Source organism: Zootoca vivipara, chromosome 12 (genome assembly GCF_963506605.1).
Source record: "Zootoca vivipara chromosome 12, rZooViv1.1, whole genome shotgun sequence".
NCBI classification, from domain to species: domain Eukaryota; kingdom Metazoa; phylum Chordata; class Lepidosauria; order Squamata; family Lacertidae; genus Zootoca; species Zootoca vivipara.
Genome location: NC_083287.1, coordinates 32,604,972 through 32,624,734, shown reverse-complemented (window position 1 = coordinate 32,624,734; position 19,763 = coordinate 32,604,972). Strand labels below are relative to the sequence as shown.

The following is a 19,763-nucleotide window of genomic DNA, read 5'->3' as shown; positions in this document are numbered from 1 at the left end:
ACAATAGCCAGATGTGTTTGTACACATTTCTCTTAACTGCAGGCTGTATACAGGTTTAGTATTTTCAATGTCATTTTTTAAAAATATTGCTTTTATGGAAGTAATTTTCTGAAATCATTTTTTTTAAGCAAAGCAAACAGACTATCACCGTTAACTCCAAAGGAGTACTGAATCAGACTTCAGCACCTAGACACTGAGGTTAAGTCAGGTTTTGATTGCGCGACTGGGTTTCTATAATTCACAGCGGCACCATTCAATGTTAGGAAGAAGAAAACGGCAGCAAAACTGGTCAGCAGCTTCTCTTCACCTGGTGATCCTCAGGTAAACTAAACAAACGTCAAGCTGCAGAGGGAGTCATTGGAAGCCTTTGATGAAGGCAACTTGCATTTGCTTTGATGAAGGCAACTTGGTCGTTTTCCGAGGAGCAACAGGCCATCATCCCGAAGAAGCACTCAGACAACGCGTAAAGCCTCTGGGGAATAACCTTCAGTCAGACAGCTATGGGTTCTTTTACCCTCAACAGTGACCTTATCATCTACATTTTGTTCATCTGTAAGTTGGACCTCAAGCAGCCTTATGGTGTAGTCATCTCAGTGGAGTTTTGAAGGGATGACAAATCAGAGTCCGTATTCTCCTTGCATTTCTCCAGATCATGAAAATAAGGGTGAGATAAGGCATCGTAAGCTGATATTCTCTTTGTGGGGTTGAATGCCAAACATTTCTGTATGTAGGGAAAATGAGACAATTACAAATTAGAAGGCACTGTGGAGTCTGAGACAACAGGACGGCTCATCTTATGATACTGTCCCTTAGAAGCTTAGCAAATAATGGCAGCAGTTCATTTATTAAAGGAAAATAATGGGAAAACTGCGGTTTTGTGTCCTTGCTTCCAACCCAGCCGCAATTCACCATGAGAGAGAGAAAAAACACTACAATTATTAATATCCAAAATGAGCAGAAAAGATTTTAACACACTTCATTTACAGATATTTTTTAAAAGATATAATCAGAGGTTCTGACATTTGTACCCATCATCACTAGTCTTATTAATCTTATATATAAAACATATTGCTTTTTGTTTGGGCCACATGATACTGGCAGCAGCTTGCTTCTAAAGCTTCAGTGGAGCAGACACTTACAAGCAGCAAGTCTTTGCCTAGTTCATCAATATCCGTTACGAAAAGCTCAATGGGCTGCGGATCTCTAGCAGGAAAAGCATTCCTTGGGAGGGCAACGTCACTGGGCCAGTCCTCTTCTTTGGGAAGCCCAATTGCACTGTGCAAGGAAGAAAGGAAGGAAGAAGCAGGCATTTAACTCCAAGAAAAGCACCACTACTTTACTGCTTCATTCGCATCCCTGCACTTCTTTTTCACTATCTGATGACATATCTCACCCATTTGAAAAATGCACTTTGTTCCACACCCTGGCACCATCCCTCTAAAGCACACTTCCCCCAAACTGGTGCCCTCCAGATGTTTCTAGTCTACTAAAACTCTTGTGGTGAAATGGAAAGTGCTGCCTTGCCCTGCCACTGCCATACCTGCTACCGCCAGTGCCAATTGTGTGTGATCTTGCACACTCAGCAAGACCTCACACGATTTCAGCCGACACCGGCACCGCTTCTGCTCTGGCACAGGTGGGGTGTCCGCAGGGCTGTCGCCTTGGGGGCTTCTGCTGCCTGAAGCAGCTGATTCAGTCTGCCTAGAAGCTGAGCCAGCTGTGCTCCCCAAAATCCTCCACCCCTCCATTCCCAAAGTTAAAAAAGCAAAAGCCAATTAGAATTCAATGGGGATCACTCCAAGCCTAGTGGGTTAGGACTGCAGCCAGAAAAACCTCAATGTATCAGGATATATCAGAGTTTACTTATTATTACAGTTCTTATTTTTCCCTCGCATTGCAGCTTATGGCCACATAAGGGGAAACATACAGGTGTCTGTACCCAAAGAGATTAGAATCTAAAACAGACCATGTTGAAAAACAATTGAGAGAGAGAAGAATGGGAGATCCCTGCCTGTACCTAAAAGTTTGATTGCAGCTGGGAATTAAGTGGACAAGCCAGAAGGTTTAAAAAACAGGGCTGCGGGTAGAAAGCAAGGGAAGCAGGGGTCCCTGATGGATGCCTCACTGAGATATTTAGCTATCATTTCATACCAGATTATAAGCAAAACTGGCATTTAGTATTCCTTTGAGGCACAAAGCCACGTGGAAGGCCGGGAAACAAAAAGGAAATGTTTGTGTTGCGCCACAAGGCGGCAGCACTGCTCCAGTTTCCCAGGAACTATTAGTGAGCATGTCTAGTGAAGCTGTGACTTTACCTCAAGGTGGAGGATTCTGCAGGTGTCAGAAATGCTGATTTGGGCTACCCAATAACCACAAGGCATAGGATAACCTTGCAGATTCCTCCTAGTGCTGAAGACCACCCTTAAGCAGGTTGATTTTGTTGTGACCATTGTGCAAACTCATGAGTCTTGCATGCATGGTTTACTAGCAAATTAAACGTACAGTCAGAAGTACAGTGGGAACTCGACTTACGAGCTCCTCAACATCCAAAGTTTTTGATTAATGAGCGGGAAAAGTGGTCGTGCACTTACAATTTTTTTCGACATCCGAACGGAAAACCCGTTCGTGGCTAGAAGCGGTTTCCTCGACTTACGAGTTTTTAGATGCGGTTTCCTCGACTTACGTATTTTTCCGTTTCCAATGCATTCCTATGGGAAACCGCTTTTCCTATGGGAAACTCGACTTACGAAGTTTTCGACCTACGAGTGTGCATTCGGAACGGATTAAATTCGTAAGCCGAGGTCCCACTGTACATAAATATAGCTTTCAACTTCCTTTGTTGCAACTGTCTTTATCATAGCGGCTTTATTTATGTCAGTTTTTAAAAAAATCAAAACCTACACTAATGCAGAATTTCCCCTGTGATATTTAAAATTGCTCCACAATGTAATATAAAAACACCCTGGGATGGCACATAACATCAACTGAATGGCCTTATAACAGGATTAGACGAGAGGCAAAAGAAGAATAGGTAAAAACCAGAGGATACAAAACACACTAGATGCTGGTATCTTATTAAAGCCCAGCCCGGATGAGAGAGGCAGCCTGGGAGGCCAGGTTAACTGCTGGGAGGTTTTGAACAGGATATAAGTGAAAATAACTAAAAATGAAATCAATATGAAATGAAACAAAACTATAACCACAATTAATGAGAGAGGAAAGGTTGTATTCAATGCTTTTTCCCCACTAGAAATGTCACAAATAGTTTGCAATGGCCCTACTCATAGTAGATCCTTTAAAATCCATAGGCACAGCTAACTTAGGGTCATTAATTCCAGTAGGTATATCATTAATTTTATTTCATTATTTTATTTATTGAATTTATATACCACCCTATACCCGCAGGTCTCAGGGCGGTTTACAGGAAAAAATTATTCTCTGAATAAAACTTAGATGAATACAACCCTAATACTTTATCAGTTTATTATTTTATTTTTCAGTAGAAGTTGAGCAGGTTTAGCATATAAAGGCTTAAGTATTTGCATATACATTAACTGTGGATGCCTAGTGATTCATTATTTATTATTTGTTTTCTTCTTCCCTCTCCATTCTTCTCTCCTTTTGTATTATGTTTCACATTCCTATTTGAGTTTTTGGATGGGGACTGTCCTATCTTTTTTCATTCATTCACACACATTCATTCACTCACTCACTCACTCACACTCACACATACACATAGACACTCTGTAAGTGCCTAATAATAAGAATACTTATTATTATTAGCATTTATTCATCATAACATAATGTATTTTTTTAGGTGACTGACAGTGAGTTACTTCAGCTTCCCACAACTGCTGTTTTTCATTATCAAATTCCCAGGACTGACATACATGATGGCAGCTACATGCATGCCATCATGCATGTAGTGCAATGGTGTGGTGCAATGCAAGATATGCAGTCAACATATAGATAGCATGCTGTAAAGTTTCTTACAGATACAAAAACTCATGACCTAACTGCAATTCATGTAAATATATATTAATCAACACTTTGAGAACTAGTTACAAACAAATAAAAAATATAGCAGTAAATAGTGATGACCAGTGATGTGGGCAGGACACCTTTCCAGCGCTTATTTATCCACAGAAAAATGCCATGTTTCATAAGTTCATTAGTCACAATGAATGGCTGTCAAATGCAAATACAGTCTAAACTGAGGTTGGCCAATTCTAATTATTTTGCTATGCTTACTAAATGCAAGTAACGTCAACATGCTAAATCAGAATACTCTCTTGGGGATCTGATAAATTTTTCTGATGGAAACTGAATATTTTCAGATGCAAATTTCCCTATACAAATTATCCTAATGTGCATTCTAATTTCCCACTCAAATTTTCCCAGAAAACCAACATCACTGATGATGGCAACACTGATTGCAATAGAAATTGCTTCCACTCGAATGTGTTCAGGACCGCAGTCCGGGTATTTTTTACAACACTTTTCCTAGGTGCTCAACACATTTGGTTGTTCAGCTGCCCTTCTGCCTATGTATGAGAAAAATAAACAAAAGGTATGGGAGAGCAGCAGATGGATGGAGGGACGGTCCTTCATCACAGCAGGAAGTTGGGTCAGATAGCCTTTTGGTCCAGCCCAGCCCTAGGATTCTATAATCCCAAATGAACTTTACAATTACCCTGGGAATTACTTGTTACCTCTTTAACTACTTGGTGCACTTCCCTTGGTTCTATAAGCAACATCACAAAAAGAGCAATGAGAGGCGAGGCAGAAATGGCTCTCGCTTAAAACGTTGCAGGAAACTGTAGGACAAGGAGTTGAAACAGCACAGAAAGCATTACACAACATTTTGTCTCGAGAGGGTGGACATATACAACCAAAGTGGAAACTCTGTTTCCTCTCACATATCCCATTGCAAAGAGAAAGGAGCTGCTTCTTACCTTATGCTTTGCTTTATCTCTTTTTATGCATTGCACCTATTCCCATGGATAACATACTCCAGGGCTGGACAGGCTTTAGACTTGCAGGATCTACTCTCCCCCCCAACCCTAGAATCCCAACCAGACTCGAGTGCAAAAAGCACTTACAATTAAATTATTTGGAGTCCAGAAATTTGTTTTGAGCACCAGAACTGAACCAAGGGCACAGTCCTTCTGTACAGAATTCTATTCCTGCCCCCTCTCTTTAGAAAGCGGGGAGAACTAATTTTGTTGTCGCCATTACTATTTACTTATTTATTTAAAAGGTTTCTGCTCTGCCCTTGATTAAAATGATCACAGAGTGAGGTACAATATAAAAGGAATGCATAATCAAACCTAGGTTATATAAATCAATATAACATTAAAACATCAACATCAATATTTGTTAAACAGTTCCGATTCAGGAACCCTTGTCAATATACTTCAAAGCACCCAGAGATCTACCACTTAGAGCCTGATCTATCTTCTACCCATTCCTGGTCCTACTCCAGTCTGCAGAAAACAAATTGTGACATATGTGCCTACTCGGAGATGCAAGCAGCATCGTTGTGCTAGCAATTAGTTTTTTGGGGCTGCCAGTTGTGGAAACAGAAAAGTGCTACTAAGCTTATTTTGAAGCAAGAGAAATGCTAGAAATAGTAAAGTACAGCTGGAACAGAGACTTGGCCATTTCCCTGCTGCTGCAAGAAGACTTGCAATAATGAATGTCTTGTGGCTGCTCAAGTTGGCATTTTCTCTTTCAGATTCATGGGGAAATTCTTTTCCACACAGGTAATTGCACCCACTAGAAACAAATAGAAAAGGCTGTTTTCTGGCTGCTCAGCCATGTCCTGGCTCATTTTCCCCACCAGAAATGTCATAAATAATTTGTATTCTTTTTTATTTTTTTAAAAAAGATTGCAGCCATGCTTCTTACGCCATGAAAAAACGCACAGTGCACATATCAAAGCATTCTTTATCTAGTAAAGCCATATATAAATGAACTGAAGGGATCATTCCCAGCGCCAAAAAGACCAAACCACTGAGGGCTGACTTTTTCTAGACTGCGCAGGAAAAGCTATTCAGGGGCATGACAAATTAACCATGCTGATGAGTCATATACAGTGGGGCAGAGCACACAGGAAATGGAAGCCAACTTGGTAAAGACAAAAAGCAGTTATTGAAATCATGTCCAAAATAAAAATCTCCAGGAACAGATATGATACAGTTTTAAAATTGGACAGTGATAAGTTTGGCAAAAGCACTGTTTGACTCTTTTCTAAAAAGCTATTTGAAAAAGTGGCTTTTCAGAACTGAATAAATTGGTCTGAAGAAAATAAGATTTCCTTTCCTTGCCATGATCTTCCAAAGGTGTAGGGAACTTTTGGCTCACTAGATGTTTCTGAACCCCTGGCTATTGGCCATGCTTGCTTAGGGCTGACGGGAGTTGTAGTTCAGCTGCCCAACCATATGCCCATGCGAAGCCAAAAAGCCAACAACAAAAGGCTATAAGTGCCCTAGCACCCTTCCATTTGTATACTCCAGGAACAAGCATCCAGAAGCATGCTACCTATGGTGCTGGAGGTAAAAGCTAGCCATCAGCCTTAAAAGGTAAAGGTACCCCTGACCGTTAGGTCCAGTCGTGGACGACTCTGGAGTTGCGTGCTCATCTCGTTCTATAGGCCAAGGGAGCTGGTGTTCGTCCGCAGACAGCTTCTGGGTCATGTGGCCAGCATGACTAAGCCGCTTCTGGAGAACCAGAGCAGCGCATGGAAACGCTGTTTACCCTTCCGCCGGTGCGGTACCTATTTATCTACTTGCACTTGACGTGCTTTCGAACTGCTAGGTGGGCAGGAGCAGGGACCGAACAATGGGAGCTCACCCCCATCGTAGGGATGTGAACTGCCAACCTTCCGATCAACAAGCCCTAGGCTCTGTGGTTTAGACCACAACACCACCTGCGTCCATTGGTAGCCTTACCCCCCTGCAAATCTGAAGCCATTCAAACCGGTTACTGTCACTATATCTTGCAGCAGCTGCTTTCCATAGTTTAGCCATGTACTAGATGAAAGGAATGTCCTTTTATCTGTCTTGAATGTTCTAACGTTCAGCTTCGTTGAATAGACCCCAGGTTCTACTATTATGAGCTCTCTATCCAATTCCTCAACACCATGCATTGTTTTATGCTAAATAAATAATCAGTAAATTCAGATATGTCCTATTATGTCCCCCTATACTTACCTTTCTCTAAACTAAAGCGCCCCAACATACTGTAGCCTTCTCAACATACTGGAATATTGCTGACAGAATATACAGAATGTCGCTTAAATAAAAATGTTCCTAAACTGTCAACAGTAAGAAATAAAAATGTGAAACTGAGGTTGGGAAGAATATGAGCACAGTAAGAACAGGAGCTTTTTCTCTCTTTCACCCTCTTTCTTCAATGCATTCAGTGGGCATCTACCCATCTGACGCATGCTGTAGAAGTCTGCTACATGTGTGGATCTGGAGCATTTATGTTTTAACTTTTAAAATATCCTATGTATGGGCCACTCTTTTTACTTTTAAAGATTTCCGGTGATATATTGCCACCCTGGGCTCTTTTGGGAGGAAAAGTGGGAAATAAATTTAATAACAAACAAACAAATCCCCAACAACCTAGGCTTCCTTGCTTGATGGTCAAAAACAACCATTGGTCATGTTGCCTGGGCTGGTGGCACATTCTAGTAAGAAAGACTACATAAAAATGAGCATAAGAAACGGAAAGGAGAGAAAGAAGAAGTAAAAGTCAATGCTTAGAGGCTTGCACACTAATGCCTAGCAGCAGCTTAAGCTCCCTACTAATACAGTATTTGTTTTTATTCTCCACCCTGAGTTTGCCAAGCATCACTTCTCTACCATTCATGTCTGCAGTTCATGCATGCAGGCGCTCTTCCAGACTGATGACCTATGCTATCCATAGCTTGGTCATTCTTCCACAGCTGAAGAAAGGGTTTCCTAAAAAGTGTGTTAAAAAGGCATCGGGAAGTCTTTCTTTTCATTTGTGCAGGTTGTTGTGCCAAACAACGCAGAACTCTAAGTAGTGGACTAGAGCAGAGAAGCTACTTGCCACTCAATCCCAATTTTTAAAACACTATACTGACTTAACTAGGGGAAACAAATAGAATTAGGATTTTAAAATATGTACCATAAAATAAAGTCCCATTTCGATTACAATGGTATCAAGCAGCGGACCACTGCAGCGCCAAAAGTGATTAATTTAATTTAATTATTAAAATTGTATCCTGCCCTTTCTCCCAAAGGAGCCCAGTAGCACCTTAAAGACCAACTAAGTTTTTATTTTGGTATGAGCTTTCGTGTGCATGCACACTTCTTCAGATACTTCAATAGGAGCAATCCTCCATAAACCGTCTCAAGACCGGGTACTCCAGTGCCAGCTGCTGTAGTGGTACAAAATATTATCTGCACATAAAGCAGTGATGGGGAACCTGTGGCCTTCCAGATGTTCTCGGACTCTTCACTTTCCTAACCCCTGACTACCAGTCAGGCTGGCTAGGACTGATAGGAACTGGAGTCCAGCAACTTCTGGATGGCCAGAAGTTTCTCATCCCTTACATAATGTATGCACAGGAGACGGCCTGGCTACAAGGGATGAAGGACTAGCCAGTATGTAGCCACCCATCTACCCATCTTTGCAGGCAAATTGGCTCACATCAATTTAAGAGCGGAGACGGGGGAATTGCCTTTAGGTTTACAATCTAAAAAGGCAAGGAACACAAGGTCAGGAGAATGGATGGGAAAGGAAGAGAAAGGAGACCCACATCACAGCTATGTCATAGTATGAAACAAAAGCAAAGCGATTGGATGGGTGACCCAGTGCTGCTTCTGCATAGCAGGTTAGGGCACACCTAGAAAAGAAATACAGTGTACAAAAATTCCTGAAATTGTAAGGCACTAGGGGGAAGCCTTGCCACTTTCTGAATTTAAAAAGCAGGAAGACTCAATACAATTGTAGGATGAACACTTGATTCCAGAACTGTGGTAGTTCTCATGGAACACAGACATGGAAGAGACTGCTAACATGTTTGTTCTTAAAATAATAATAATAATGAAATAACAGAATTTCACTAAGTGGGGAGGGGGATTTGCATTGCTGTCACCAACATCATTAAAAACAATAGCCAACAGACGCAGGTGACATTCCTGTAATGACACTCTGTAGAGCAGTCAATCTGAAGAAAGGGATTTGCCCCTCCTATAAAATATGGCATATCTAGTGCTTGGAAAGTAAGACAGAAGTTTTATTTAGAAGGGCAGTATCTGGACTCGGTAACAGATGAATGATTCTTGTGCACTTATTGCACTAAAAATTAATTATGTGAAGAAAAAATGCAGGAAGCTATTACTTACTCAAAGATTTTTCCTAGCTGATCAACATCCGAGTTTCCACGAAAAAGTGCCCTGAAAAGGAAAACACAAACACATTCTGTAATTAAAGTAATTTTTAAAAACATCCTTCATCTAGCTTTCCTATGTGTTTCCCAGTCTTGGCTGCTTTAGCTTCTTCAGTGTCTGACCAACCAAAAGAATACATTTTGAAATCCATCCAACATATGCTAGCTGCGGGGTTTGTTGGAACCTTCAGACAGTTCAGTTGCTTCCCACCATTGGAGACTGTAAAAATCAATGCTCACTGAGAGAGAAAAAGCTGGTTGTTAGAATCCACTCTTCCCAAACCGTTTCCAACATAATATTTTTCTCCCAAGTGAGAGCTGAAAAGTCTTTTTAAAAAGAAGCTCTATGCTTGTCTCTTAAGACTAAAACAAATGCTTTGGGTTTAATAGTGCCATTGACAGCAACTCCATAAGTTGTGCATTTGAAATGAGTAGAGCTACATTCCATGTACAAGACAACGTCAGGGCTATTCCTTATCCAAACAACAGAAACAAAATTAATTGTAAATATGAGGAACCTATTTATGTCTTCTGCAACAAGGAAGCCACATGCATTAAAGGTAGAAAGCCTATTTTTGCAAGCATTATACTTAGTTCCTTAAGAATGACTCATCCTGAGCCAGGCATGAGTATCAAAGCATTTTCAACAGATTAACTCATTGGAAACCACCTCACAGCATGACAAAATCCACCAAGTATGTACAATAGGAAAGGGAAACTAGTGTTTAGGAGAAAAACAAGACCTCCCATTTCTAATCCAAATACACTACGGAGAGCCACGTGGGACCCTCTAGAACTGCCAATACAGCAGCCTCAAATTCTGGGCTGGAAGCCAGAGATGAAAACCAAGAGAAATAACTTCCAAACACAAATATCTGGATTCTGTCATTGTTAGTACAGTATAGCCAACTAAGATGGTAGCTGCCTCTCGTGATGTTCTTACTTTCTCCACAATCCAGCATCAAATGTTTTCGAAAGAGCGTTGCAAATTCACTCATACCACTATCACCCGATTAAAATGTCTGCTTGTGGTCGTCAACCTTCCAATATTTTTGTCACCTTCAAGGAAATGACAGAAACTCCATAACAGCAATATTTTTTTTTAAAAAAAACCTCACCACAGTCCAATGACTATGTAAGCAACTCACTACAGAATTGTAAGATGGAAGAATTTATAACAACATTTTAAATTGAGGAGCAGCTGCTTTTATTTGCCAAGATGTGTGTGGTTCTATTCTGTGGTCTGAAAACAACAACAACATGTTACTAAGAGGGTGAATTAGACAGGCAGCAGTGGGGTTGGCTTTTCTCTTTTTTATTTCCCCCTCCCTCAATGAACAGCTAGCTGTCTGATCTGGACATTCTCACCCCAGAACCAGAGGTCTCAATCCTGCTTGCCTTGGTTCCCACCCCACCGTCAGACACCCTGCCAATCACTCCCCAGGGCCACAGGTGACACTCTAGGCAGGAGCTTCAATGCCACCAGCAAAGTGCTCAACTAGCTACTTGAGAGGTGGGAGAAGCATGTGTACGTCAAGTCCTGACAGAGAACCAGGAAGGGGTGGAACCTCCAGCTCCTCTGATAAGCTCTCAGTCTGAACAGGTTTATTACTGAAGCAACAGCTCCAAGCTCAACCTTCCTGAATTGTGGAAAGCAACAGCAACACAATGAGGAATGATGGTAATATGACAACTGAAATAAAACAAAACAAAGTTTTCTTAACTAGCTCTGAGGAAGACATCTTTGGGATCAGCTGCTACCTGACCTTAACCTGGTAATGCTGGGAATTGAACCGGGGACATTCTGCATGCAAAGCATGGGCTCTACCATTGAGCTATGGCCCCTCTCTACTGGATTCGTCTAGCGGCTAGCCTCCATAAAAACAGTGTTAAAATTGAATATTTAAAACTGAAACCTCCCATTATGGGGAGGAACCACCAAGCAGAAACAGATGTACCAGACAAGGGGAAATCATATTTCCCCAGCAAACTACAGCTTATATCCAGGGAACATGCGATTTCCCTAGAACAGACACGCTTACTGACTGTGGGGGGAGGAGAAAGAGGTGTCTGGATCTTCCACAAAATTAAATAATGACAGCACAATGTCAAATACCCTAGTTTGCTTTCCAGTAGAAGGTATTTGTGTTATGACTCCAGGGAGTCCAAATGGCAGACAAGGAACTATCAGATGTCACAGCCCCAAAGTGAGATAATCTCACAAAATCCCTCTCTAATGTTGCTTGGGCTCTCCTCAGTTCTGTTTTTGTGCTGTACACAAAAATGCAAAAAGTGAAAAAATTGGAAAGCACCCTGAAGAATATCTGTAAACAATAATTGGCTGAAATGTGAGGGACTGTTTTGAAAATAAAATCCTCAATATTTTCAGCATCTTGAGATATAGCCTCCTGTCTAAACCAACCATGGGAAAAATTTTCACAAGCCACAGCTGGCAGCACTGCATGATTTGGACCCACTTTGAGTTACTTCTAGTCAAATGCAAACTCCTGCAATGAGCTCTGCTTGGCTCCTAGCTCTCCCTCTGCGAGCATGAAACTTTTCAGTGTGGTCAGATACTTCTTCCTCTTCTTTCCTTTCAGTTACTATGTCTGTGCAAGTGGATGTGAGACACAGTGCAGGAGGAAGTTCATCTGAATGTCGCTATTAAGCATGATTACAAGCAAACGTTATTTCCTTACCAAAAATAAAAAAGGATGACTCGGCCACAGCTAGATGGGGGAAAACTTCTACTGAATGTGTGCTTACTTCTAGAAACAGGCCTGCCATTTTGAAGGTGTCAATATGAGTTTAATCTGAAATGGCACAAAAAATTACGACAACATTCAGCACACTGAAATGGCAGGAATCACAACAGCAACCTGGTAGTGTTAAGTTCGCACCTGAGCTCAATGTAACCAAGTCCAATCAAGTAGGGCACAAAGCTGGAAAGAATAATAGAATTACGGTTAGAAGGATACAACCCCTTGCAATGCAGGAACCACAGCTGAAGAATCCCTGGCAGGTGGTCATTCAACCTCTGTTTAAAAACCACTAATGAACTTCACCACTCCAACACCTCCCAAGCTGGTTTCTTGCTTCTAACGTCTTTAAAGATTTTTGGTTTTGGTGGTGGTTATGTTTTCAGTGATGTGATTCCAAAAGTCAAATGAACAAGCTCTACTAACCAAATCCCAGTAGGTAAATTTCCTTGGCAGATATGGCTATTGGCACAACCCTGGCTATAAGGCATAAAAGTATAGGTAAACAGCCAAAACAACCTTCTCAATGCCAGGACCCTTCTTATAGATTGTGGAACATTATGTTATCACCCACAAATGAAGTATTGTATATCTGTTACAGATAAATGTCCCAACAGCAGAAACTGTCTATGATCCCATTTGTATCTGGAGAATGTCTGAAATTATGGACTCAATATAGCCTAGTGTAGGTCTGCATTTTTGGACATTCAACAGATGCATGAACAATTGTCAGCCTTCCTTTGTGATTGGCTACAGCCTCCACGTTACTGCAAACGTTTAAAAAATTCACTGTTAAGATATACACTTTATGTTTGCCTTTCCCCCCAACATATACATGTATAAGCGGAAGTAGAGTTTATAGCCAGATGAGCTGTTGCTGGAACAGGAATGAGTTGTCTGAGATACTATTATCCAGAATAAAGTGAATGTTGATACACACACATGATGCATACATGCACAATCTCTTTCAGAAGCATGATTTATAAATAGTAACAACATAGCACATAGTCCAGAAAGCTACCTCAGCCATATGTAAATACGTCTGGTTGTATCCAATGGGATTATTGATTCTTCTCTGTGAGTTTCTTCAAGAGACACCTGCAGAATGGCTTCAAGCTCAAGAAATACAAGACTCACTAGGGTGCAAAGCGGAGTTATTACTGAGTTATTTCCATAGAAAAACAGAAAATGGAGCCATTTAATAATGGGAGGTGGTTGGAAGATACATTCCAAATCAGGGATGAACTATGCTGGCTGGAGCTGATGAGAGGTGGAGTTCCATAGCCTCTGGAGGGCACCATGTTAGAACTTGTCCATGCTTCTGCTTGTCTTGTGCCTAGAACCACTTGTCCCGTGCTTTCTAGGCATGGTTCCAAGTGGTTGTTCCCTTCCCCCACTGCTTTCCCCCAAGAAACATGCTCTTTAGGGCTAAATCGGAACCAACGGCAATCTGCTGAAAACTCAATTATAGTTTGTTTCAATTCAGCACTAAACCACAGTTTTTTTCTGGGGAAAATGGTGGGACAATTGTGGGTGTAGATGAGCCCCTAGTTACATCTGGACATCTAATTTTACTACATAAAAAGCTGCAGATCTGCAAAGGCCCTGGTTTCAAGATTAAACCTCTTCATGAGACCCACATACTCAAAGGACTGTCGTGCCACACATGCTCCATATGAGGCCAGACATCTATTAAGATGGGGGTGGCAGCCCTGAGCACTGTCTGATCATTACAACTGTACAAAGGCTTTTTCTATGGGGAGTGTCAGACCCTGGAATGCATTGAGGTAAGAAAGCCCGTTTTTAGCAAGATTTTGGAAACGGTGCAATACATTTTTATGTCAACAGACAAGCGACTGACTGTGATTGTTAGTGGCTATTCTGGCTCAGCTGTGTTCTATTTAATTTTAGTTTTGCTTTTTGATTTATACTGTTCTCATGCATATAGTTTGTATTCTTTCTTGAGCACTGAGCTGTTGAAAAAAGTGGCTTATAAAAAAAGACAGACAGAAAGGTTGATTCACATGGTCAGATGTGAATCAAATCCGTCTCACTGGGTCACTCCAGTGTTTTGTTGGGCTTGTTCTTAGTTCAATTTATACTGTGGTGTACTAGAAAATGTACAAACCTCACTGCATGCTGACTGTTAAGTGGAGAAGCTTATGCAGCAATCAAACGGCGGCTTTACCAGGCATCCATTTTATAAGGAAACATTGGGGTTCTTAGCCCTCATTCTGCCATTTGCAAAGGGTCATATGATTTGTTCTAGAGAGATCAGTGTGGGAAGCTGGGAGGTGACAAAGAATACAGACACTGTATTTTTATGTCAACCCTTTCAGTAGGTAATGAACCTTGAAACAAGATAAGGAATCCATGAAGATTATAGTCAAGTCTGCTTAGATTCCGCTTCCCTTCTAAGGGGGAAAAACTTAAAAAATAATAATAATCAAAGAGTGAGATTACACACCTTGGCCATTATCCAAATGAGCTATTTACATGCGCGATAAGAAATCTTGTAAAGCTGAAACTTGCTTTGTAGTTTTACTGGTGCAGCTCCTAGAGGCCGATGCAAAAAGCTGTGATTCGGTTTTCAAATCTTGTTTGCCTTTTTCACCAGGTAATATGGAAAAGAAGGCTCTAGCTACACCTGTGGTTCCCTTACAAGTATGCAATGACTCTGCTGCATTACGACCTCATTGGGAAGGGATGGGGAACATGTGGCTCTCTGGATGTTGTTGAACCCCAGCTCCTATCATCCATGACCATGGGGCCTACTGGCTGGACTCCAACAACATGTGGAAGACCGCAGGTCCCCCATCCCAGTCACAGAGTGAATAATTCCAGAGAGCTTAACTGTGCTACTCTGTCATAGCAAAGCATCTAAGAGTCTTGATGAGCAATTTGTGCCAAACTGTGTTAATCCCTACAGCCATTAGAACTGTTTGTTCTTTTGGCCTTATAGAGATGAGCAAAATTTTACAGGTTTGGAACTTTTCACAAAGAAGCACTTCACTTTACTATGTAGTGCTTCTTTTACCAGCTGACACTCCACAAACCCTGGCTGGGCAGAGAAGTCCAGAATTCTAAGAATTAGCTGGAAACAACAACAACAACAAAAACAACATTAGAGGTTCCTTTTGGATGGTTAGAGGAAAAAGAAGCAGAATTAAAACAGAAACAATTCAGAAATGAAACGTAATGTAAAATTCTACAGATGATCAAAGTATGACCTCCATTCTAATTCAATATGTTAGCCAATGTGGCTACTCACCAGATGTTGTGGACTATAACTCGTGTTAGCCCAAGAAACTACTATCTTATACAGTATTTGGGTTTTCCTATTTCACTTGCAATCTGATCATGGGTGTTGTTGTTTAGTCGTTCAGTCGTGTCCGACTCTTTGTGACCCCATGGACCAGAGCACACCAGGCACTCCTGTCTTCCACTGCCTCCCACAGTTTGGTCAGACTCATGTTGGTGGCTTCGAGAACACTATCCAACCATCTCATCCTCTGTTGTCCCCTTCTCCTTGTGCCCTCAATTTTCCCCAACATCAGGGTCTTTTCCAGGGAGTCTTCTCTTCTCATGAGGTGGCCAAAGTATTGGAGCCTCAATTTCAGGATCTGTCCTTCCAGTGAGCACTCAGGGCTGATTTCCTTCGGGATGGATAGGTTTGATCTTCTTGCAGTCCACTGGACTCTCAAGAGTCTCCTCCAGCACCATAATTCAAAAGCATCAATTCTTCGGCGATCAGCCTTCTTTATGGTCCAGCTCTCACTTCCATACATCACTACTGAGAAAACCATGGGTAAGGACCACTTAACTTCAGCATTAAGTGAATATGATGACAGCTGTTTTCCTCTTTCACTTGGAAAATGTGCTGTACATCACCCAATGATTCTCAGATAACCATGTGAACTGCTTCTTTTGAAAACAGGGCAAGTCCAAGACATTTTGCTACATAATGCAAAGGGCATGAAGGTGCCCCCTCTTCCATGAGCAAAGGCCAATGTTATTTCAAAACTGGCAATGGGACAGCATTCAGGTTATCCGAATGGCCATTTGTGGACAGGGATCTGGAATGACCATTTCATAAATTTAAGTCTTCAACCACTGATCAGTTCACTGATCAAAACATACTTGTAACAGCAAAAGAGGGGTTGCCAACTTACTATGGAGTTGTAGTTGAATAGGAGGGTGTCGGAGTGATGTATAGTCCCACCAGTTGTATATTAAGGCCATTCCTTTCTAACATGCTAGAATGTTTTTTATTTAAAAACACCTACCAGTAGTTCTACTTTCCAAGTTTGAGACATATTTGCTTTGGGCCTCACCAACTGAAAATATTTCTAATCAGACTGCTATGATGGGAAACCTTTGAACAGCAAATGTTTAATGCCAGTAGGTCAGTTTCTCATGGAATAAACTTTGCTTAACCAAACATACTCCTACTTGTATCAGCTGAAAGCCTTTGCACACATGAATGAAAGCATGAAGGAAGTTAACTCTTACCTACTTGAGGCCTTTCTAACACCAGAGCAAAAAGCAAATATAAAAAAAAGAAAAAAAAGCAGTCAACTTATTGGTTACCTCAAATGTTACAGGTACCTTGTAGAAGAACAATTAACACCATCTTCCGTTTCTATCACTAAAACACCGGTGTTTGAAAAATAGAATTAAAAACTGTGCTAAATGCTTTATAAGCAGCAATGAATCATGGATTAAGCCAGGCATCCCCAAACTTCGGACCTCCAGATGTTTTGGACTACAATTCCCATCTTCCCCGACCACTGGTCCTGTTAGCTAGGGATCATGGGAGTTGTAGGCCAAAACATCTGGAGGGCCGCAGTTTGGGGAGGCCTGGGTTAAGCCATGCATGCTGGGACAATACAACACAGAATCTTTGGGGAAAGGTTTCAAACTCCCCAGGGCATTCCCAGCCCTACTCAGAGATGCCTGGGATTGAACCTGGGACCTTCTGCATGAAAAGCAGATGCTCTACCACTGAGCTATGGTCCTTCCCCTTTAAAGGGAGATGTTGCCCATGTAACCCTTAAGAAAAACAAAATGGTCTCTTGGGTTTGTCAACTGTACTTTTTTATTAAGGGGGTTGAGAATGCCCTTTTGCTGCCTGAAACACACAGAATCCAACTGGTCTGGCCACAGAATCTCAAATGTATGCTGGTAATGGGGTAGCATCCTCGATCAACACCACTGATCTTTCCTTATTCTCTACCACTTCCTTTAAAAAATATATGAATTTTGCTATGAAACAAAAATAATGTAACCTAATTTAAACAGGCATAGCTTGAGTAAACAGCATGAATGCAGCATTTGGTTTTCCACTGATGTACATTTTTAATTTGCCCAGCTTGTTGATCAAGGTATACTTGGTACCACCTCTGTGGCTTAAATTAAGCGAGAACTAATGGCTCACAGTGTGGCCTGCACTTATAGTTAAAAACCAGATAAAGCAAATGTTTGAAATTATATGTAATGGAACATGGGCGATTAGCAAAGTGCTTCAGAAGAAGGTTAGACTTTCAAAACAATAAAGGCATCGGAAACCGTTACAACACTAAATACCATGCTATTATGCAGCACAAGGTGAAATTTCAACTTTAAAACCAGCTGCCTGGGTTTTGGCATAAAAGCCATGAAAGCAAGATGAGGTAAAATATATAATTTGGAGCAGCTGCTTTGCCTTACCAAAGCTTACTAAACACGTGCAGAAGAAATTAAGAGCTCTTGTGACAGCAGACAGAAAATTGATATTTTGTTCATAGTATATACCATAGTGATTTGAGCTCAAAACAATACAACATACATTATTCAGCAGGAAGGACTAGGCAAATGTGTTGAGTTCATCCAGTTTGGCTGCTCTGATTTAACTAAATCAGTTTGTTTGACAAAATCACATGGAGTCTGATTTCACATCAAAATTATGAAGTACTTTGATCTTGTCTTATATTGAAACATGCATATAGGTAGTGGCAATTTTGCACACATCCTGTGGGACCCAGAAGGGGGCAGAACAGGGCAGGCTTGTGCATGCTCCATCGACCGGGGGCGAGAGGGGGGGGCAGGAATGGAACCCCCTTGCAAAATGGTCACTGTCGCCTGTACGTGCTTTTAAAAATACTCCTTAGATATATATCCTTTATACCTGAAGTGCCTCAAGAAATAATGAGTTAAAGGGGGGAAAGAATGATAAGTTTTTTACATGCCTCTATATGTATCATCTGTCTCCTGAGAAATCTCCATGTGGGACAAGAAGCTACAGTTAGAACTGGAGATGGAATAACTCAGGCATCCCCAAACTGTGGCCCTCCAGATGTTTTGGCCTACAACTCCCATGATCCCTAGCTAAGAGGACCAGTGGTCAGGGATGATGGGATGATGGACATGACTAAATGACTAAACAACATACAGTATGTATTTGAAAAACCAAGTGATTTTCATCTAAGGGCTAAATAGGAGTCACCTGTTTTCAAGATGCTACTTCATCCTTCCCATTCTCTTTTCCATATGCCTTTGATCTGCTGGCTGTTGCTTTTCTTTTAAGCCTGAGCACAAGGCATTGTTATGAGTGTTAACTAATGTGTCAGGCACTCTGAAAGTAATGCTTAATGATGATCTCAATATATAGGCAGTTTTATTTGAGAGACGCACAGCAAGATAAGAATAGCTCGTCACTGAGCATTAACATACATTCTGACCTGGTCATGATGACCAGCTTGCTGTCATGGGAAAAGGAAAAAAACTGCTACAGACAACTATGTCTGCATAATAGTCTATTATCATGGAGCTCAAGCACACCGTGCTAAGATAATTGGTCAATGCAAGAAATTATGAGCCAGAGAATCCCCAATTCCATTCTTGAACTGCTCTTGCCATCAATAAATTTCTCCTAAGGTTCAACCAATCTACCCTCTAAGAAGGATAAATGAGTCCTCTGGATTAGGCCAATGGCCCATCTAGTCCTGCTCTCATAGTGGCCAACCCAATGTCTACGGAAGCCCAGAAGCAGGACGTGAGTGCAACGGCACGCTCCCAACTTGCGATTGCCAGCCACTGGCATTCAGAGGCAGAACACAGCAATAATGGCTAGTAACCTAAGCCCATAGAATGATGAACTTAAGTCCACAGATCTGGTCATGAACTATGGATCAGCAGAGAACAAAACATATGCCCTATGGGGAAAGGTTATAGCTCAATAGCAGAACACATGTAAATAACTCGCATTTCCAAGTAGGCCTGGAACAGTCTCTATGCCTGATCCCGTGGAGAAACACTGCCAGCAAGTGTAGACAATACAGTGGTACCTCGGGTTAAGAACTTAATTCATTCTGGAGGTCCGTTCTTAACCTGAAACTGTTCTTAACCTTAGTCACCACTTTAGCTAATGGGGCCTCCTGCTGCCGCCACCGCACAATTTTCGTTCTCATCCTGAGGTTAAGTTCTTAACCCGAGGTACTACTTCCAGGTTAGCGAAGTCTGTAACCTGAAGTGTCTGTAACCCGAGGTGTCTGTAACCTGAGGTACCACTGTACTGTGATAGGTGGATCAATAGTTTG

General features: G+C 41.4%; 1 protein-coding gene across 2 annotated transcripts in view; it reads right to left on the bottom strand.

Moving 5' to 3' along the window:
- Positions 1-505: 505 nt before the first annotated feature.
- The window catches only part of CDK6 (cyclin dependent kinase 6), a 96,709-nt gene continuing 77,451 nt past the window's right edge, over positions 506-19,763 (bottom strand). For both annotated transcript variants that reach the window (XM_035128715.2, XM_035128716.2), the window contains exons 6-8: positions 9,384-9,434; positions 1,140-1,275; positions 506-721 (exon numbers count right to left, since the gene is read on the bottom strand). In XM_035128715.2, the coding sequence (XP_034984606.1) occupies positions 575-721; positions 1,140-1,275; positions 9,384-9,434 (334 nt within the window). In that variant the 3' untranslated portion in view covers positions 506-574. The remainder of the gene's footprint in view (positions 722-1,139; positions 1,276-9,383; positions 9,435-19,763) is intronic.